Here is a 22,948-nt window from a genome sequence, read left to right on the forward strand (position 1 = left end):
CCACTCTGATTTCATAAGGCACTTCCTTTCTGCTCAGAATGTGAGAAAATACATAAAATTATAAATTATAGCTGCAAACATTTTCATTGGTTTTCCTCTTCTTTTTGTAGACTCAAATGAGTTTCAGAGATGGTGAAGAAATTCAACTGCTATTCAGTTAATTTTTTCTTCAATGAATAAATATATCTGTCCAGACCGCTACGATCATGGGATAAAGACCTGTATAGCTTAATATATTTTAAAAACTGGGCAGTAATCTGGTTCATGTTGTGAGTAAATGGATCCAGACCTGAGGCCTCTTCCTTGTGGAGTTCTTATGTTCTCCACACGTCTGTGTGGGTTCCTCCTGGTGCTCCTGCATCCTCTCACAGTCCAAAAACATGCAATGCAGGTGAATCAGTGACTAAACCGATCACAGCTGTGAGTGTGAATGGTTGTCTTTCTATTAGAATATTTGGAACCCTGTAGGTTATATGTAGTCATCCAGACCTTTACTGTGTAAGCAATGTCCCTAAAAGTAATGTGGGTTTACATGATGTATAACTTAAGTTAAGGAATTAAATATTTTGTTTTTTAGATTCTTGTATTCTCGATATTATCTCCACTTCCCTCCAGTTCATGAACAACACTTCTGAAACACCTATTTGGAAAACCTATAATAAAGTTATTAAATAATAATGCTATAAAGTTTGGGTAGGCTTTCATGTAACTGTTTGAGGGTGAACCACTTGTGTTCATTTTCACCTGATTAGTCATAGACCATCGTGGTGTTGATGATCAGATTGGATGTTTGCACACTTAAGGGAATAAAATGTTAAACCCATATTGATCTTTATATTGTGCCCAATCACTTCAGCTCCTGTTATTGCGAGAAGAGGATGCAGTTGCACATCCTGACAGCTAAGGGGCAGTTTGGCTTTATTGATTGGCCACTGAGTGAGGTTCAGAGATGCCGCTGTAGAGCCACTGGAATTTCAAGGATGCACACACTCAATAAAAATGTTTTATGGAAAAAAAAAATCATGCACAGTTTAAATTCCAAAAGAACAATATCCAATCCATGTGGAACACAATATATATTTACATATGAACACCATTTTCAGCATGCCTCATTTATCAAATGAGATCGAGCACAAGTGGAATCTGCAACTTTGTCAATGCAACCCATCATAAAGCAGCAACCATGGAGAATTCTGAGACAACACTGTTCTCAATACATCAATTCATATTTGCAGTTTGGATATTTAACAAAGGCTGAGAAAAAAAAAAGAGTCTGTGAAGCCTCTCTGTTAATTTCAACCCTGTTCCATTCAGATAAAGGATTCCAAAGCAAACCATCAACGTGACACCAACAAGAAACTGACACGTTACACAACTGTGAACAACATAAAAAATTACAACTTTGAATTTCATTTAAAAAAAAAACAAACAAACCTCTGCAGTTCACCAGAGCAACACACCCCAGGAGAAATGGGAATAATGTGATGATGAGTGCTTACTGCTGTAGACCCCGGCTGGTATTTGACTTTTAATTCGCTCCATCAACACTAAACATGCAAGTAATTGACTGATCCCCAAACATGGAAGAACCATTCATCTTTAGGTTGTGCTAGCTTCAGGCAGGTCGCTGGATATGAAATGTCTGACAGCATTAAGACCACTTAGAAATCTTCGGAAGCATTGGGTAAACATTATTGCTAGGGAGAGGTATGTTTGCAGTGAGTTATAATGTCACCAGTTAATGGGAATAACAGGACCTAACATAGAAGGGATGAATGGCAGATTAATTGAAGTTTCTAGCTCTTTATATTCATATTCCAATTCAATTTTTCATGTTGGTTGAGAGCTGACCAGTTGGACGCAGTGCAGAGGAATCATTAGGTTGACATTAAACCTATGAAAGAGACAGGATCCCCATGAATATGATTATGAAAATTCTCACACTGTCATATTTGTGGCAGACAGGCTTCCCCTAATTTGCATCAAACCTATTCCAATCCAATAATCCAATATTAGTGCTCTGATCTCTGAGTGTGCTCCCTTTGTGTATGCTGTCGTGAGTTAGGGTTTCATTTATTACACAAAGTAAATAGGACATGAATCCTTCATAGTCATGCAGAAAATCCTCAGAGCATGCGATAGAAACATCTCTCATCCTGAGTTCAGGCCAGTCGCTCCGTGGTCAGTACGGCGGGTGACCTCCAGGTCATTCCTGCAGCGTGGATCCAGGCAGCTCATTGGTCAGCGTGTGCCAGCGCTCCACCTTCTTGCCCTTGTTCTTCAGACAGTCTATCCAGTGCTGCAGAGCATCACCTTGTGAGTGACACCCTAAGGACACACCTCCTAAATCATGCACAGATATTGAAGAAAGTTTATTCAATGAAGTGAATAATAAATAAAAATAGTTCAAAGTACAACAATCAGTTTTATCAGCATTCATTGGAATCCAGTCCCATTTCAGATTTTTTTTTAAATTATCTGATTCGTAACTCAGTTTTACCCAATCTACATATGTTTACGCAGATATCTTGGAGTGATGAGCAAACTTCATGACCTTCCTTGAACTAGAGCCTAGAGGTGGATTCTGAGAGTGAACAGCAGCAGCACTGACAGGCACAGGGAGAGATGGGATATCTCAGCAGCTTAATAGGCAAGGTGTGTGTGTGTGTGTGTGTGTGTGTGTGTGTGTGTGTGTGTGTGTGTGTGTGTGTGTGTGTGTGTGTGTGTGTGTGTGTGTGTGTGTGTATGGTGACTGATGAAAATGAGGCATGTCGTGTGAAAACAGCAGTGCAGCTGCCTGAACGATCTCACTGTCTTCACTCCGTGTGCTATTGTCTTTTTACCTTGTGTCATTATTTTCAGCCAAACAAGAGACTGAAAATACTGTTTTCGTTTTAACAGCAAAAGCACAAAGATGTTTTTTAATATGTGGTTTGGGTTTCAGTGATTCTTTTTGGCTGTCTTTAGAGGGAAAAAAATGCTGCATCATGTTGGTAAAAGTGCTTAAATGTTTATACTTGAACAACAAAAGAAAATATTTATTCAAACCCCATTTGTTTTAGAGGGTAAAACTGAGAATTACAAACTAGACTTACAATATTAAATCATATTTCTCTTTTTATGGCCAGACACTAACTGGATGAGTCACCAGTTAGTCGCTCTTGGGCATTAACCAGCACCTCCTATACTGAAAGGATTTAATAGCAACAACTTTTACTGAAATTCCACTCAAAGGTGGTGATTCCTCACAAATGAAATAAAGATTACAATTGAATTTATTCCTTTTATAGTTATTTTCTGTCCAAAAACAACTTAAATGCATGAGTGAATGCACTGACTGATAATTAGTTTATAAACATGGGCAATGATGTTTTGTTTGCCATCTCATGAACAGTAAAAATGCTCACTGAGGCTTCTCACAGCAAAAAATAGTCCCAGACAAATGCAATACATCTGTTTGAGTGATGCTTTTTAAAGGGTTCACATGTGCAGTGGGGTTTGTTGACATTAAATTCCATAAAACCCCCACGATTGTTCTTTATCTTCTGTGGGAAACAAAAAAACAACAACATAATTTCTTTTAAAAATCCCAGAAAACCCCCCACTAGATTAGTCACAAAGACAGAGATTAGTAAATGTATTTAGTCCCAATTCACAGAAAAAGAATTGGCAACTAAAAACTGAAAATTAAACACAGCACTGCTCTAGGATCATAACGAAAATAGAGAACATCCAAAAATATCTTTGTTAGCATCTGCCACTGGGGCATTAGTAGACTTCTAATAAACTACCAAGCCAATCAGTGATCACAGAATTATCCAGCAGAAAGTGATTATCTTCCATTGGGGTTGTGACGTCAACTCACCGATGAAGTCGTTGGACTTGCCCAGGTCGTAGTCCCACACCGTGACCTCCAGCGTCTTGGTTGCTAACTCTGAAAAGGAGATCTCATAGAAGAACTCCTTGTTGACAACAGATACAGAAACAGAGAGAGGATGAGCTCAAAGGTGAGCAGACCAAACTTCTAATAACTCACTAATGAGGCCACAGTCACAACAGCAATCAACGGATTTTGCATGCAGTTTAACGTCTCTGGAGGATATTCTAGGTATAATTGAGCTGTCTCTTTGTCATTTTCAACCACTGTGTGAGTCCGGCCCCTACAGATACGTGCATGCACATGCACCGACGGACACAGAGAAGTCTACCTCATTAAACTCCGGGTTGAGAGTCTTTTTTATCACCGCTGTTTTGTGCTTGGATTTCTTATGAATGTCTGGCTTGAGGTACCTGAGGCAGAAAGATGTGATACCTTCACATTTTAGTTCACAGTTCACGGTATGTCTGAAAGGAATATTACATTATGTATATTATATATGCTACAAAATGTATATGGAAATGATGCAGTAGCTGTAAATAAATGAGTACAGTATAAAGATTAGCGTGAGTTCATGCAAAGAGAAAATCATTATATTGAAGTTTTGTTTTGTTTTTCTGACATGATTCTGTAAGCTCTGACTGTACCGATGGATGATTCAGAAAAAAAAAAACCCTTATGAGCAATAGTGACATCTTCAATCATTTCTACCAGACAGGCTGGACAAACCTTTTCAGTTTTATGCTGGATTCAACTAAACAGCTTACTGTAGCTTCATGTTTAACACGCACCCATGAGATAAGCTTCTCACCTACCTGTCAGTGAGAGAGTGAGTGAACATATTATCTAAAATGGACAATTTTTCCCCTCAAAGGTTTAACGTGAAGCAAACAATGTGTGAATGTGAGAACAGCAAATTGGAAAAAGCTCCACATCCTTACACTGGGTGTCATTTAAATCTCTGGGTATTTTTAAGCCAGCTGGAAGGAGCATGGTGGAATCTGTGTTCGTATTTCCACCCACTACCCACAGCTCAGAGAGCATATGTTCCCACACGCTCTCAGACACAACAAAGCATCTGAGAAAAAGCTCCCACCGAAGGGCAAATACGCATCTAAAATGAATCAAGGTGCGTGATATATTACGCAGAATGTGCGAGGGCTCAGTGTGTAGGTTCAGTGGGTGTAAAATACTTGAGTTTTAGCCGTGAAAAAGGAGAGGGAGATTGCTTTTGCAGGGAAGTGTGTGTGATGAGATGTTAAGTGTTTTATCCATTGCACAAATGGCCTCAAAGTCGGTGAAGAGAGGATGCTGCTGAGCAAAGAGAAGGGGAAATTCAGAGCTCATTTGTAAAACCAGGGTGCATCTTTCAAGCTTCTTGCCCTCCCTGGTCCAAACACAAACACACAACGGCACGACCGGTATTGCTTTTCTTTCACCAGTGAGTAATGAAAGTCTGGAGGACCTTCATGGCACCAACCATTGTCCCCAGTGCCGTCTCCTCCACGATGCACGAGGCCCCCCCAGAACATTAGATCACATCACAACCTCGTGTCTTCACCCCGTCATGCTAAAGACTGTCGATACAGGCGCGCTTGATGAATGACTGATATATTTTAAAGTGATTGTTGCCTGAGTGAGAGCTGCCCTTATTTGCCGCCATTACCTTATGCAGGGTTAACTCAAGTCATCTATCACTCATGAGGACCAACAAAAGTGATTCATTGGGTCAATAAAAGCCGACGGGCAGTTAAGACCAAACTCTGGTATTAAGGTCTAGACTGAGATGAATAGCTCAATTGTTCTGGAATGAGGGTCATGAAATGTCAATCCATCCGTCTTGTTGTGTATCAGTTACTTAAAATGTGTCCGATGATGCGCCGGCAAGCAGGCCTGAGCATTATTTGATCTGAGACGGCGATATCGTTCCATTTTCTTTGAATCACAAATGCCACGGCACTGTTTCGACGTCATCCTCACGTTTTAACGTAGGGATCCGAGTAGCCGTTCACGTCCATGGCTGCCAGGTGGGCGCAGCGTTTGACACCCACACACAGCCCCCCACGAGCCCTCTCCTTGGCCTCGCCCTTCGCATCGTCATCACCGGCCGGCGGAAGGTACTGCAGGCACAGCAGCAGACGACCTCTCTCCTCCAGACTCCTCTGCTGCTCGGTCTCCCACTGAGAGGAAAGAGAGGGGGCGGGTGTGACAGAAAGGACAAAGACAAGTAAGTTGCATTTCCTCATCTGTTCAGGGTTAAAACCAGATATGGTATGAATTACGGGTAATATTAATGAGGATTTCCATTTTATTGTTTTGTATTCTGACCACCAAAACATTTATTGTACAGATTTCCTCTTAAATGTGCCATCAGTTTTTTTTTTAAATTAAAAATTAATAAAAATAAATAATAAAGTAGAAGTAGAAGAAAGACACTTTAACAGGACAGAAAAACCGTCACATCACTCACACGAGTGACGCGTGTGAAGTTTCTGCCAGTCAAGTTTTAATGATACTGAACAAGTGATATAAATGATAAACACTTAGAAACAGATACGGTCTGACTCCACAGCTCGGGGTGTGTAATTGGACCACAGGGACATAAAATATTCAGTCATTTGAAAAATGACTTGTATTACGTCTTGTTCCTAATAATTATATTATATATATAATTTAATAGGGACGGTTCATATTACTATAAATGAAACTGTTCCAATAAGTTTTCTGGAAGGTTTTCCTCAATAAAAGCAAGTCTTCAACTTTCATGTCTTTTTGTGGATTATAGTTTTTGGTTTACACCAGATGTAAACAGCTCAGCTTTTATATAATCAGTCTATAGAATAATCTTTCAAAAGCTCAGATGGTCATCCAGGTGGGTTGTGACAAAATTCAGCCTTAATGTTCACACCACCCTTCCATAGAAGCCATTTTCACAGTTGCTCATTTTCACCAGTGTCTTTCTAATGGTGGAGCCATGAATATGATCCTGATTGAGGTGAGAGAGGTCTTCAGTTCTTTGGATGTGTTTTTCTTTTTTTCTTAATATCTTTTGTGATTTCATGAATGAGCCTTCATCGTGCTTTCAGACTAGCTTTGGAAGGTTGGTCGCATATAATCACAAATGTTCCAACTCTTTTTCATTTGCACATGTTGTGTCTCACTGTGGATCTCTGGAGTCCCAGAGCTGTAAATGTAGAAAAATACAAATATAAATTTTAAAAAAAGGTCCTATACTCTTTACACTACTGGAGCTCCACATTGTGTCTTTGGTTTCAAACAGGACCGCTTTGGTCTAAAAAACTTTTATTTTCATTACATTATTGCATTGGATGGTATCATCTGTTCAAGGTCCCCACATCCCACATCTCCAAACCCCTGACCCACCCCTGTCCTTCCATGTGCCATCATGGAACAGTTAAGGCTAGGGGAGCACAGCAAACACCCCGTAAATGACCTTACTCGCCAAATCTCTCTGCCTTTCCACTTTCTTCCAGGAAAATGCCAGCAGGGGGGCCTGGAGGCAATTCACACTAAAATAACATGCGGTGGAGCCAATTACAAAGCCAAGGATGTGGTTTGAAGTAACATACTAGTGAGCTGATGAGAGGGTTTGAGTAGTTAACCTAAAAAAATCCATTATTTTAAATTGAACTGACATTCCTTTTTTTTATTTGAACCCGGTGAGACTTTAAGTATTTTAAGAAGATGTAGAAGTAGTCAAGGTTAATTGTTACACCTGCTGTAGTGAGGAAACGTGGGGGGTCTAAAGGTCTGTGCTGGTAAGAAGACAACCCCCTCTGTGGAATTCATAAAAAGCAGTGAGACAGACTGATACTAAGGGTGAGTATGGATAAGAACCAAAGCACCCGTTCTTTCAATATGTGATTAAAATCTGAGAAAGAGAGGGAGAGGAGATATTTTTTAAGCTGGCTGTTGGCGGATTGATCCAAACATTACAGATGGAACTGCCCGTCTCCCTCCAGTCCTTCAATAGAGTCCTGCATTTTCTGGGATTTAAAACAGAACAAAACAACAGCTTGTGATTAGAATGCCTCCTGGTTGCCTTCCTTTAGGGGGTTTCATATCGTGTCCATCTGGGAGGACACCCCCGGGGGAACACGGCTTAAAATAAGTGACAAAACAGTGGGCTTCCGTGTCTCCCCCAGCTCAGTAATGTTTGCCATATTTCCTCATTTTCTTTATCATCAGACAAACTGACTTCGAATGCCTGCTTCACATCACGAACATGAATACGATTATAATTAAAGAACTCGGGCACATTTCCATTAAAATTCTACACATAGGAGTTGTAAGCACTGTGACCTTTGTATGCAAGATTGGACTGAGAGACGGAACCATAAATTGAACAGGAGATAGCACAATTATAATGGAAATGCATTCTTATAAGGGAACTTGGTCTCTGACTAGTCCCATCTCCGGCTGAAACAGCCATCCATCCATCCATCCATCCATCCATCCATCCATCCATCCATCCATCCAAATATTTGATGTTGTTCTCAGCAAGACAATATTCACACCTTTAAAAGATTGTTGAAAATAATGCTTAAAGCTCTTTGAATGTGCAGAGAAATAACGTTTGTCATTGCCAGAAAGGATCATTGTTCCTGTAAAATATGTTTCTGGTTGATAAATATGTCCAAACTGAAAGCAAAGATTCCTTGTTACTGTGTCTGCTAAGACTGAAAATGTGCCTCTTGCTAACATGCTCGTCAAATCAATTTAATAAGGTGGTAATATATCAATGTTCTTTACGCAGATTAGGCTGCAGTGAAATAATACAGCTCAAATCTTCCTGCAGCAGCAAAGCAGAAAACAAAACAAGGCAATCCTGTATAATTTATGGTTAACAGCAGCGACTCATGCCAGAAGTGACGGGATGAATGCTAACACACAGACTAAAACACACACATGAGCTGTGTGCTGTGAGCCGACACCCACAATGTCTTCTAGACCCAACCGGACTGAATCACTTCTTTATTTCAAGCTTAACAAGCTCATGCATTGGTTGTGCTCTTTCTGCTTATCTGCTTTCAACACACAATACCCAACACTATAGACAAATAGCACAGTCAGAGAGACAATTACATTTGAGAATAAACTGTAACCTAAATTCATAGCACTATACAACAAAGCACCCCAACCCTAACACTTCATCTGGACCCGTCTGATTTGGTAGCATGGAAAACAGAGAAGCAAATAAAGAAGGGTCATTGTGAGCACAAAATCCCTCAGTAATGTCTCCCTATATCTTTCTAAAAATTATATAAAGACAAGTAAGGGTGTAGCTTCAAAACCAGAGTGAGCTGAAGATGATTTTATTACCACCATCAAAGCTCTGGATCCACGTAACAATCCAGGTCTGATGCAGAATGTGTAAATGTACAGGATTCACAATGAATTTACTTCTATGAGAAATAATTAACAGAAATAAAAACGCTACCAATCTGAATATGTGATGGTGGCTGGAGCTGTGCTGATTCACTCCCCAGTCTGAGGACTGCTGGAGAAAACCACCATTAGTGAAGCATAGTTCTCAAATATTTATCACACCAAAAATGATATCAGTGGCAGAAAGATGGGGGTTTGATTTCCTGCACTTTCATTTCGACCTGTAAGCTTATCCTTGAGCAAGATACTAAACCTCTCTTTGGCCCCCCAGGCACTCTCACGGGGCTGCCTATGCGCTTCATGGATGACTAAAATGTGAAGAAGGAATTTTCCCCATGGGGTCTATATGTTCATACTTATATATATACAGTATACAGTATACAGTGTGTGTGTGTGTGTGTGTATATATATATGATATATTGTTCAAATATCTCGGGGTTGGCTTTAGTGACCAGTACACACCTATGTGTGTGTGTGTGTGTGTGTGCGTGTGCGCGCGTGTGCGTATGTGTGTGTGTGTGTGAGCTCATATACAGACGATCACAGACAAACCCAATCACCAACATCGACAGCAGCGATGTCAGTTCGATGGCAAAGTCCTAGACAAACCTTGAAGTCAGATTGATGCACTTTGTCCCTCCCAGCGTGAGTATTTTCCATACAGTACATCAAACTGTTACCAAAGCATTTGACAACAGCATAGATTCAAAGTGACACATGAAAGAAAGCAAGTAAGCAGCAACAGAGGGTGAAGAAGACGATGTTCTCACAGCAGTGTGACTCACTCTCATGGCTAACAGCACAGATATGTGAACGTTATTTATAGGAATGTATGCAGGTTTTTTTTTTTAAATTTCAGGCTCTTTATCACTGCAGGTGTATCTTTTCCCAACTCATTTTGTTTGATGCTTTGTAATATAGAAAAGGTTCGATTTTATTGCTTCTAATGCTGCTCTACTGTAAGCTGTTTCACTGTGTCTCCCTGTTATATCCATCCATCTCTCATTAAGTCTTATCTCCAGGCATCAGGTGGACACGACCAGGATGATCAATATACCACACGCCTCACACTCCTCCATGGTCCTCCCTTTTTTTTTTAATTGTCTCAGCAGCCTCCTCTCCTCTCCTCTCCTCTCCTCTCCTCTCCTCTCCTCTCCTCTCCTCTCCTCTCCTCTCCTCTCCTCTCCTCTCCTCTCCTCTCCTCTCCTCTCCTCTCCTCTCCTCTCCTCTCCTCTCCTCTCCTCTCCTCTCCTCTCCTCTCCTCTCCTCTCCTCTCCTCACCCCCCCCCCTTTTTTTTAGTGGTGGGGGGGGGGCTCATTATTACAGCCAATGGGCAGTTTTCCATCTGCTGTGACTGAGAGGGAGACTTTCAAACTTGCAATTTGTGAGAATAATCTACTCCAGGTAGCTGGTAATGAAACAGCTCAGACCTTCACAGATCAATAGAGAAATCATGAAGGAGGCGAGAGTAAACAGCCATACGCAGCGACAGACGAACGGGGAGCACATAAATTTGTAGGTGGGTTTGCAAAGCAGCAAACCTGGCCAGGTGATCAGCAAAACACATTAAACAACCTTGGCTGTGGTGAGAAATGCTGAAGCATCTGTTTAATGTCATTAATAGTCCATAAACGACGACAGAATGGGCTCTAAAATCATTGCACATTTTAAAACTAAGACGTTATGAATTTGTGACAGCTTTTAAAGCGACTCATTTGACAAAGAACTTCATATCAGTGCTTGGAAATCATATTGCTGTTGGGTTGTTTTTGTTGTTGTTGTTTTTTTGAAGAAAGCATCTATGTTTCTTCGTCTTGTATAAACATGGACAATATTACCATTTAGTGCTCCACAATATGCACATGTACGATAATCACATTACAAAATGTGCAATGTCAAACAAGCGTGGGAGATATGAATGAAGCCCCTCACGGTACAGCTTTATCCCACTTCCATTATCAACAAGAGTGTATCTGATACAAAATAATTTACTCCAAATTAAGTGTTTTGTACTTTATAATCAATCGTTGTCAGATGTGATGCCATCTGCCCTTAAACCTGTCCAAAACCCTCCGTTCTGTCTTTGAAGCCTCAACCAAACTAATAAAGTCACCACAGAAATGTTCTAGAATTGATCATAGAATTAAATTAATTCTATTCAACAAGATAATCAAGACTTCTGGTACAAATAGGCGATTTTTTATTTTGCAGTTCTAATGGACAGTGTCAACTAAGTAGTTACTACATTGTCTTCCTTTTAGTGACATCTTTTTCACAAGGTTCAAAAAGCATTTTCAGTTATTGATTTTCATCCTGTATTGATTTTAAATGTGCTGCAATTAATAACAAGACAACAATAAATCAGAGCTAAGTTATCGATTACACGCCTCAAAATAATTTGCTGATTGTTATTGACATCATGAAAATGCTAGGAGAGTAATAAATGCATGGAGAAGCTGAAAAACAGATTAAAATAGTTTGAAAGATCGTTTTTCAGAAATAAATAAAATGCACAATTTGTATTAATGCTTGATTTTCATTGCCCATTATTTAAATTTCTAATTGGTAAAGTGGAATAATCAGTTAATCAGTTATTGAAATCACTCTTTTATATCTTTCTAAATGGAATGTCTAATTTCTGTTTGTTTCAGCACTTGATGATGAGATGTAAACATGGAAAGCTGTTGCTCTGATGAAACATCAATGAAGAATGATGAAGACTCTTTTGCTCAAACACAAAAATGCAGCTTCGAAATGAACATCAGTATTGATTAATAAAGGATTTATTCCAATACTTAAAGCGATGAATAGAAGATGAATGGAATTGTGGCGGACTGTGAGGACTGAGAGACAGACAGATGGACTGATGGACTCCTACAGGTGAGTAATGTGGTCACCTCTCTCAGGTAGCAGGAGATTCCTCTCAGGGCCGTGTTCATGGCAGTCGGTGAAGGCAGCTGGAGGAGCGACAGCAGAAAGAGGAGTGTGAGACACGAAAACTGTGGAGTCAGCTAGAGGTGCAAAGGATGAGGAGAAAAACATGGATGCATCAAATCCAGGGTCAAACCACTTTGGAAATGAGAGCTCTGACACAGCTTCTGCACCGGGGGTGGGGGGTTATCTTTTGATCCCAGAGTGGGCACTGGCCTCAGAGGGCCAATCTAATACGCACAGTGCTTAAGAACAAACAACCCCCCCTCCACGTCACACACGAGCCCGCCTCTGCTCTGCTCCCCAACACTTTTATTTTTTAATCCATTTGTTTCTCATCTTCCTCACATGCTCTCTCTATCCATTGAAGCCCCCCCTCACCTCCTTTTATTCTCCCAATCTCAATGCGCCATTTTCCCATGCGTGACCCAGATGACATTTAGCTTGCACAATAAGCTATTTGTGGGCTATGAGAATAGATTTCTTGGCCGATGCTTCTTCTCAGGCAAGGATTGTCTCAATTATGTAAGTACGCTAATCTGGACGCCGCAATCCAGCTTTGGTCAGGCTTTAATTTCACTCAAGGGCAATCTTTAAGCTACTCATCATGCAATGACATTTCATATTGTGCTCTATAGTTTCTGGTAGCATTTTGTGAAAGGCCCTGCGCTCTTTAACACGGAGACCCCCCCCCCCAAGGTTAGCTACACGCAAACATACTCCAGGTTCAGCTGAGGATCTTGACCCCACAGAGCCATGAAATCAACCTCATCCAAGAACTTTTGGATTACCCAAAATGCCAAATGTGAGCAAGGCGTTGAGCAGTTCCTGCTGTTGAGCAATTGCTCAACAGCAGGAACTGAACTCACTAATGCTTGTGGCTGAATGTGAGTAAATCCCTGCAGTCATTATTCAGAACCTAGTGGAAAGTCATCCCAGAAGGCTGGAGGCTGGTGTGTCCATGATTTAGGGGTTTGGGAACGATGTGACCACCTCTGGGTGTTTACGCTCCAGCACCGGCACGCCTCACGTCACATGTTTAGTGAGTAAATAAACCGTAAGCTTAGCATTATTAATGTGATCACCTGATCAACTACATTCCAGAATAGCAAAAACTTTATTTATCAATGACTTATTGACTATTACTAAAGGGAAAATATAGCACAAACAGTTGCTCGTAACAGTGCGTCTATATGACTTAAATGATCTATTTACCGACAGTCGATAAAGCCATTTGTGTTGTTAGCTATAGTTTGAGAGTTTTTAGAAATCTTTGGAAATTTTGCTACCAGAAAAAACATTTATTTCACAAAATGTGTTTGTCTGAATTCACAGTCGTGTTTAATTGACCTGTAAATGTTATTAATGTCTTTTTATCTTTCATCCTTTGTTATTTAGTATCATTTTAATTCATTGTTTAAAGGTAAAACTTCCTTTTCTGTATATTTCTTTATATACCTTCATGTTGACACGACAAATTCTTTTTCACCTCATTCCCTGCCCTTTTTCTAACATGTCAAAAAAGAGACCATCAAATCATAACATTAAATACTACTCTGCTCTAGCTTTTTTATAGATACTCATTTTCCTATTTCCATCCTTCAGTTTTTTTTTTTCCTATCCTCCTTTTAGAGCGCCTGCCCCCCCCCCCCACCCCCACCCCCCTCACAGGAGGTGGATGCTCCAGACAGATGTTGAAGTGTTTGGTCTGGTCAGGCTTCACACGGCGCAGGGCCACCCGTGACTCCCCAATGAACTCATTATGTGTCAGCTTGTCTTCATCACACACGGACACCCTGGGAGAGAGAGAAGGGGGGGGGGGGGAGTAAACATGGTAAAATGTGAGATTGAGTATGGGAGGGAGGGAAACATGAATAAGAATAAAAAGCACTAATTAATGAGGCTGAGATGGATTTAGAAAATAGAAGGACACACTGTGCTTTTGTGTGCATGAGGGACTGGGATAATGAAACAACTTTACAAATCATCCATCCATCATCCATCATCCATCCATCCATTCATTCGTTCGTTCATTTTCTCATCTGCTTCTGCTGGGTCACAGGACTTTACATATTATGACTCATTTAATTACTCCTGATGTTGTGGCAGCATTATCATGAGGGAAGGAAGTCGTCCACAACAACCCAACATGAATTGAAAGCAAGAAGAATCCCCAAATTCTAAAAATAGCATCTGTCAAGGTGTACTGAACAATAATTACCATTTTCTCCCACAGGTAATTTAGATAATGTAAAAGTGCATTATGCAAGGTTAAGTCAATCCATATTTATGGGTGCGGAAAACTTTTTGCACCTGTCGTCAGCCGACAAGCATAAGTGGATAAGAGTAGCAGAAAGGAAGGAGATGGAGGGAGGCTTCGTGTGTGAAATCAAAGGTTTCTGAGAGAGGGAGGCAATGAGTTTGGTGAGAGGGAGATAAAAACTGAAGAATTTATTCAAATCTGTGTGTGCTTTGTGTATGAATGTGTGTGTGTGGTTGCTATTTATGCAGATACACATTTCTATAAGCAGAAGCAAAAAATCAGTATGCTACAAGCCAAGTGCATTCCTGTGTCGATTATCTTTACTATGCTTTACATAAGCATTAAAAAAACACACTGTAATGAGAAAGCAAAGAACTCAGCTGTCAAACCACCAGATGTGAACATGCTGTCAATTGGCCTAATGTTTTATTGGACTCCTAACTGAATTCATAACTGTGGGAATGAAGCATCGCCTGCTGCCTTCAGCTTCCAGTAATGAAACACGGAATTGCAGGAATACGGGAGGCGTGTTGGGCCAGTTGCCGGGGGATGTCAGAAATCCATTGGAATTTCCCTAGAGGTAATTTCTAGTCTAGCAGCTTATTATCCAAAATGAGACCCCAGCCCTGCAGCGTTGAAAAGGAGCAAAAACAGGAAAGACAGGAAAAGACTGAAACACAAATGGGGGCAAAAATTAGCAGAATAAAAAAAGATGAAATCAGTCAGAGCTGAGAGGTGAAAGCTGGTGCGAAACATGCATGACAGCTCAAAGGGCTGGAGGATGGAGTGGTGAGTAAGTGAACAATGGGTCAATGAGTCAAGTGTGAAGTGCAGAATCATTATAATGTAGGGCTGACATGCAGTTACACACCATGAGGTAATATACACATTTTACTCTCACTGTGACAGCTCACATTCACCACTACATCAAATAGATACCAGCAAAGGACCGTGACACTTCTAATCACACGCTGGCACCGACTTAAATGTCAAGACTTTGGATATAGAAATGTTCACTGACGCCATTTGCAGCTTAAATCAATTTAAAGGCTTTTCTACTACTGCAGGGCTCAATTATGACATCTTTTTTTAAAAACTAGGTCTTGTAGGAGCTAATTCCTACTAGAAAAGAAAAAAAATCTTTAGGTGATTAAATAAAGATATAGTTGTGGAAAGAAGAAAGTTGGTCAAAGCATTGACTAATAATTGCAGTGTACTATCTTAATTTTGATTACATATTATAATTTTTAATTCAGAAGACAACACATTTTTTGACAAAACAAACTTTTCCTAGACTCTTTGTTATCATAGAAGTTTGTCTAATTCTGTTAATCTTAATCTATTTTGTTTTTCCATTCATTGATTGTTGTTGCACAAAAGCTGTTTGGTAAACTCCACTCATGTAGCTGTGATTTATGGAAAATGACACTAAATTTTCGTGTCATGTCACGGTAATATAAACACAAAATTACAACAATGAATTGCATTTGCATTTTCTGAAAATGAGCTTCTATGATCTGTCAGATAACATTTATTTCCTTGTTGCCTTCAGGTGCCGGGTTGACGTTGGATTCAAAAACAATAACAGTCGCAGTTTTTCTGGTTTATTCAAAATGCGGAATGACCTGCGGCTCTATTTCTTGGAGTTCTGTCGGAGAGAGAAAAATGTTGATTTTCAGAATAAAATGTCAACTCTGGGAACAAATAATAAAGGGCTCACACCAGACGTGCATGAGCTGCTGATATTTTATATGCAATAGTCTCTGTGCTATTTAGACTTTTAGACATACTGATCATCATTCTGTACTCAGAGAAGAAGGTGCTGGGAAACAATAAAATTGTCCAAACAATAAACAAGTAGGGTAGATGCCTGTAGAATGTCCTAAAGCAGTTGTAGGGTCAAGATTTAAGTGAGTGCAGAAATCATGAAATCATGTTGTTCACAGTTTGAAATGACTTTTGTGGGTTGAACTCCCATCCTCCTGCTCTGGAAACACCTCTGCTGAGTTGACACAGTGTTGGAGGCTGGCTGCTGGGCCAGCGTCTCCAATTTCGCCCGAGAGAGCAGCCGTCTATCCTATTTAAATCCCACTCCAACGTGTGGCTTGGCAAAGTTTTAGTCACAGACAGAGACAATTCGTAGCTTTTGTCACCTCTGGAGGGGTTCAATGAAATTAAAACACCCCGCAGTGCTTAGTCTGACCTCAATCTGTCACTGCAACTTGAACAGAGAGATAGGCAATGAGAAAGACAGAAAGAAAAACAGAGAGGGATGGCTTGGAAGGAGTGAGGGAAGATGTTTTCTGATCCTAGTGGACAGAAAAGATGTGAAAAGTGAAGGCGAGGTGACAAAGGGGGATCAAGGGATCAGTGGTGATAAAAAAAAGAGTGGTGAATGGTAAAAAAAAAAAATAAAGGCCTATAAAGGCCTATAAACTGAGAAAAAATTGCTGTGATTTGGATGAATTCTGATAAATCCTTTGTAAGTAAGGCTTGGTTATCTGATGGGAAAAAACAGACCAGAAAGGCTTGAAGTGAAAGAGACAGAAATAACCATAAAGCTTAAAGCAGACATTTACCGCAGTGTTTTGCGGTACATGTCTTCCTCCGTGATTCCACAATAGGTGAGCGTCTCGTTCCACACAGGGTTCAGCGTGTTGCGAACGGTCTTAGTTTTCAATTTATTAGCCTGTGCGTAAAAGCAGAGGGAAAGGGGAAAAATAACATTTACAAGGCTTCCCAGAGCTGCAAACAGCTAATAACCCTCAGGAAAACAATTTCTTACTGGCAAATAGGCCATTTAGTTGTAGTGAAAATTGACACTTTCATAATAGAGCACAGAATTAACGCGAGAATGAAATGAGCACTGAATATTGCTCAACATGTGACTGAAAGTCTTTCTTTTCTCTTGGAGATGCTGGCACAGACACACACTGTGGAAATAAAAAAAAACCTGACCTTGCAAGCTCCTGGCAGCAGGTGCAGCTTAACATAAGGATCGGCCAGACCGTTGAAATCCATCGGTTTCAGACCCTAACAGACACAGACAGGAAGAGAAACATTAAGAGAGGGACAGAAAACAACTGGTGGAGAACGCTGTGTGTACTGTGAAGGGTTAATTTCCAAATGCATTTTAAAAGAGAGAGGTAGGTCATGATTGTAGATGCTTTTAATTTGACAGCTACCTTCAGTCGACCAGTGAGCCACAGAGCAAATGTAACACACATGGAGTCTCTGCACTTTCAGAATTTTAACTTCTTTTAATTAATGAAATGAGGAAAGCGGTTCAACTGTGCCTGAGTTTTAACAACTATTTAAATGCAGACTGAACATTGAACAGATGGGAACTAATTTATCTGATAAATTTTCCTGCTGTCTGAACAGGTGATGATTTTCATTTTGATGCTGTGACAGTAATTCTCTGAATTTGCATATTATAAATATGAGCTATTGTACCAAGTTACAAAACTTATATGAAAAAAGTTCTAATGTCAAAGCAAGCAAGACTATAACCTTGCTAGTGGCTCTCTTAGTGTTACTTAGAATTGCATTACTAATATTAGAATGCTAACATGCTCTTGGGGGAAAGGCTAATATGTTTATCATTTAACACGTTCATAGTCTTGAATTTAAAGTGCTGGCATCGCAATAATTACTGTAGATATTGTGATAGATTGCAGGATATTTAGCTAAAAGTAAAACATTTTGATCTCACAGTTCCCTCAGAAGGAGTCAGACTTATTCTTATTCCCTTGTGAACACAAAAATTTGTGCAAGACTGGTTTAGTTATTTCAGTCTGGATGTAGTTGACTGATACCAAGACAAATAATGACCACTGCTACCTGACGAAGCCAGATGTGTTGGCTTATAGGGTATTTTAGGGTTTACCTTCGCTCTCAGGACTGTGCAGCGTAAGGAGCTGGTGGCTCGCTCATACAGCAGGTCGAACTGTAACATCCCCAAGGAGGCTGGAAAGCAGGTGATTAAAACAAGCCCCAAAAGAGACACAGATGTTTGTCACACTCTAGGCATGTACACGGAATACTGCTGAAACATTTCACATCTCAATTGGAAAAAAAGTTGTCAACATGACATCATTGACCTTCAGAATAATATCGGGTATGTGATATTAATACATGTTAGTTGAATCAACTTTTAGGGTTGAAACAAAGTTAGTTTTCAGTCTGACTCGATAGATTCTTAGCAAAGACTAAATAGTGCGTCTGTTTGATTGTGGAGTTTGCTTCAGTGAATCATCTCATGCAGCTGCATTAGGCTTTACTTTCAGGTGACTCACTGCTGTCGTCGCTGTCACAGCTGTCGATCTCAATGGAGGTGTCCACGCTGCTCATGGCAGACAGCGTGCCCCCTCCACCTGCTGCCCCCGGTAATAGCGGGGACAACAGGCTGGTGCTCACTCCTCCTCCTCCTCCTCCCCCACTCGCGGCCCCTCCGCCTTGACCCGTACCGCCAGGGGTGAGCGTGGTAGGAGCTGCCACCTGATTGGGCGAGAGTGGCTCCGAGAAGGAGGAAGTGGGCGATAAGCGAGGGAAGTAGGCAGAGATTTGACGTATGGGGCGGATGGGGCCCGGACACACGTCGATGGCCATGTGCTCCTGGATGGAGATGGCTAAACTTTTTCCTTTTCGTACAGTCATGGGGCTACAAGGTAAAAAAACAAGTAAAGGAAGAGTAACGGAAGAGTTACAGGTTTAAATTTCTCCAAGGTACATAAGAACTTTCTCATCTCATCTGCGCTATTTCAAGCGAACAAACAAACATAAGCTTAGAAACATGATTGGAGATTTAAAAAAAAAAATCACTTGATAGATGTCCAGATTTGATCACATAGTCAACTATTCTCATTTTCTATCCAGCCAGGAGGAAACATCAATCTTCCTGTCATGTAAAATGTGTAGGACAATGGATAATAGAGATCTCTCTACCTCCCTCAATTAAATTGGAGTGTGTGAAATGCTTGGACACGCAAACTAGTTGAGGTGTTTAACAGTCCTCGATGGACAGATAGGTAATTAATGGGATGAAGTCTTCTCCTCAGTACAGACGGAGAGAGAGAGTGATGGTGATTATGTAAAGTTGTGATGGCGAGGCGTGGAGTCGGATGCGAGGCTGATGCTCTTCCCAAAATGAAAAAGAGGGGGCTGGATTACAAATAACTCACAGCTTTTGTTTTCTAAACACAGCAGGCCTCGAAGGGGCATTCTGTCCTCAATTCTAAATAGACACCCCCCCCACCCCCCATTTGTTCTAACTGCATCAATCGATTGAAACTGGGGCGTGAATGTTGGAGTTTCTCTGCCTTTAAGATGAACACGAGTGAAGTTAAGACAAGAATCTGAGCACTCAGAAGAGAACATTTAGGAGTAGCGGCCGTATTGGTTCAATCTGTTGACTCACAGGTCTGACAATAATGACATTAAACCTTAAAATGTGGAATCAATCAATAGAGAAGTAACTGATCTGAAACTGGTATCCGTTGTTGTTCACCACAGGCTTTCTTGTTGAGTTACATGAGAACATTGATTCCTCAATGATGTCTGAATTACAGCCCACTAATTTACTGCAACGGTCAAGCAGTAATTCAACACTGTCTTCACACCTTTTCCACAGATTAAGCCAGCAACATGACATGTTGAATAATGCAATCTAGAGGTGTTTCTCTGATCACAGCAAGGCTAGCTGTTTCCCCCATCATTGAGGCAAAGCTGCATATGTACAGAGGGGTGTTGGGCTTCCAGTGATTTCTTGCTGTACTTAAAAAAAGAATGCAGGTTTCAGGTCACCTACTACAGTAGTTTTGGTTTTGAGACAACAATCTGTAATCACGTTGCTATCTTCCAGTCATCAAGGTAAAGTCAGCAGGAGGAGCGAAGCCCTGACTCTGAAAGTGTTGCATGTTGACCTTCAGCAGAAGCTTAGCCAGCGAGGGTCATTTGTCATGTATGGTCCAGTGTCTGCTGTGAGCACAACAGAGGGTGATACGCTCCAAAGCTCATCTAGCTTTTCCTTGGCTGGAGATGAAACAAACTTCTGAAACACACTGCTGCGTGCCAGCCCACAAACTTCACAGGCTCATTGGAATGAAAAGACAACGACACACCAACGGTTCACGATGGAAACATGTCGACCATCCAGAGGCACAATAACAAAGTTAATGAATTCTGAAAGACTGGTCACCACACAATAAAATAGCACAGAGATAACCTGGAACCCTGTGGGTCGGGATGAGATGTGGAGGTTTTTGCTTTTAAATATGAGGTTGATGAAAGAAGAGAGGATGAATAATTCCTTATCACGCTGTGCAGTAAATGACTTGACAAAACAATAAAGGGAAATAATTCTAAACGGTATGGATTGTCACACATAAAGAGAGCAGGTGAAAACAAGTTAATGAGTCCCTTGGAGGACGGTGACTTAAAGCAGAATTTATCGACAGATTGATTACCCGAGATGAGCAGACAACAAGGATTGGTCTTATGAATAATAAATAACACCTCAGAGGAGACACATAAAAAAAATACGTCAATACAAAAATACCAGTGAACAAACACGCCACACTCATGCAGAGTGTGCATCTGTTGCAGGCTAGTGAGTGAGCGTGTTTTGATCTAATGTGTACAGTCAGTCGCCTCCCGGTTCAGGCAGATGTGGCTGTAAGCTGGAGCAGCACCATCTCCAGCAGCAGCACCACACACATCGCCTGGAGGCCTGGCGGCTTACGCCTCACAGGGAAGCAGAAACTCACAGAGCGATCATGATTGATCGCTCTCATGCTGCCAGCTGGAATCCCTCTCTCAGCTCATCTTTTCATCCTCATCTTGCTGCTGAGAAGTGTGACACTCTCCAAACAACGACCGCACAGGTTTCAGCACACGCAGGTTTTTAGGTGTTCAAACTTGACCATACGCCCACAAGATTCTTCATCATAGAGAGAAATACTTCACACCATTTTTGTGAACTTGTCCACGGCAGCGGCTGTTAGTTATGCAACCACAAACCCCATTATACATATATTTGTGAGGTAATGTGTGTTTTCAGCTTGGAGAGGGAGGGCTGAAGCTGCCAGAAACCGGCAGTCGAGGATGTCTTTGTGCAACATGTGACACCCCCTCCTCCACTTTCAGGTCCTTCACATTAAATTAGAGTCACATCACAGCATGGACGCGCTCTCCTACAATCCTCCTCTTATCTCCACCTTTACTAATCCTGATCTCCCCCTTTTTATCTTTGCTATTATCGCTCTGTCAGTCTTCCTCACACACCTCTGCTCCACCTGTAGGGATACAGGGAGGGTTCTTCATTTCTCGGCCTGGTCTTCTTCCCTTGGTGTCCTATATACAATGGGCCCCTGTGGCGTGCTGAGTTCACCTTTAAATAACAAGCTGCCGGCTGACAGACAGATGGTATAGTAAGGGCTGCACACTGTAGCGACTCATTAAAGCTTGACAGTGAGCACATATAGCTTACCAACGTGATAGTGAGCACTTGTCAATTACAGCCAAGTTATTTCCAGGCATTCGGGATGAGTGAACTTCAGCATGTGTGAGTGACAGAGTCTGATATGTCTGTGGATGCTGAGACATGTGAAAGAAAAGTGAACTAGATGGTAAGAAGATTGAAAAGAAAACACGCTGTACCTCCCCGTGGTGTGTGGTAAGTGTTCCAGTCGCTGTCTGTTTTTGTGCTGCATTATGTTATTTATTACATATAATGCAGTTAAGAAAACAAAAGCAGGCACACATGATTCAAACAGATGAGAAAAATGAAAATGTGAAGATATGATGGTGAAAAGTGTATCTGATCTAAAGACATGAGGAGGAAACAAACACGCAAGAGCACAAGATCAATAAAACAATAAAGATGTTGACTTACCTCAGAGATAAAGCCAGTGTGAAACTCCTCATAAAAAAAGAGGGGATTCCAGCATGGAGAGGAAAGGGAGACTAACTAACAGGTGGCGTGGAGAGAAGCTGAAGCGGGAAAAGGAGAGAGAGAGAGAGAGAGAGAGAGAGAGAGAGAGAGAGAGAGAGAGAGAGAGAGAGGAGTAGGACAAAGAAAGAGAAGGACGGTGAGCTCCACGCATAGCATTAAAAATGAAATGCATGAGTAGTTCAAGTTGAAACGAGAACGAGGAGCAAAGGGAAACAGAGAGCAGAGCAGCAGGCTAGATGGAGATGGGGAGGAGAAGGATGGAGGGAAACGAGAGAGAGAGAGACAGAGAGGCAGTGAGGAATTATTCCTTGACATTCTCCATGCCGTTGTGCGTGTGACTGTTTTGCCTCGCTCCCCCAAACACACACACACAACACACACACACACACACACACACACACACACACACACACACACACACACACACACACACACACACACACACACACGCACAGCAAGAGGGTTGGTTGTTGTCATTTATGAGGACATCGCATTGAACAGCCTTCACTTCCT

General features: G+C 41.1%; 1 protein-coding gene across 1 annotated transcript; it reads right to left on the minus strand.

Moving 5' to 3' along the window:
- Window positions 1-1,030: 1,030 nt before the first annotated feature.
- On the minus strand, window positions 1,031-22,604 carry LOC137588515 (double C2-like domain-containing protein alpha). Its single transcript, XM_068305640.1, has 11 exons — window positions 22,376-22,604; window positions 18,780-19,144; window positions 18,371-18,450; window positions 17,440-17,514; window positions 17,061-17,170; window positions 13,888-14,014; window positions 12,185-12,244; window positions 5,858-6,057; window positions 4,209-4,290; window positions 3,866-3,962; window positions 1,031-2,343 (listed from the first exon to the last, which is right to left on the minus strand). Exons 1-11 carry the CDS (start codon window positions 22,405-22,407, stop codon window positions 2,207-2,209), a joined length of 1,365 nt encoding a protein of 454 aa, XP_068161741.1. The 5' UTR covers window positions 22,408-22,604; the 3' UTR covers window positions 1,031-2,206.
- Window positions 22,605-22,948: the final 344 nt, after the last annotated feature.

This window comes from Antennarius striatus, chromosome 21, assembly GCF_040054535.1.
Source record: "Antennarius striatus isolate MH-2024 chromosome 21, ASM4005453v1, whole genome shotgun sequence".
Lineage (NCBI taxonomy): Eukaryota > Metazoa > Chordata > Actinopteri > Lophiiformes > Antennariidae > Antennarius > Antennarius striatus.

Bases quoted from the DNA above. Each gene is read 5' to 3' on its own strand.
- LOC137588515 (XM_068305640.1), bottom strand. From the start codon at position 22,407: ATGAGGAGTTTCACACTGGCTTTATCTCTGAG. The intron at 19,145-22,375 runs GTAAGTCAACAT...TTTACCTTGTAG, and splicing joins ACACTGGCTTTATCTCTGAG to CCCCATGACTGTACGAAAAG. The intron at 4,291-5,857 runs GTGAGGATGACG...TTTCTGCCTCAG, and splicing joins TCGGATCCCTACGTTAAAAC to GTACCTCAAGCCAGACATTC.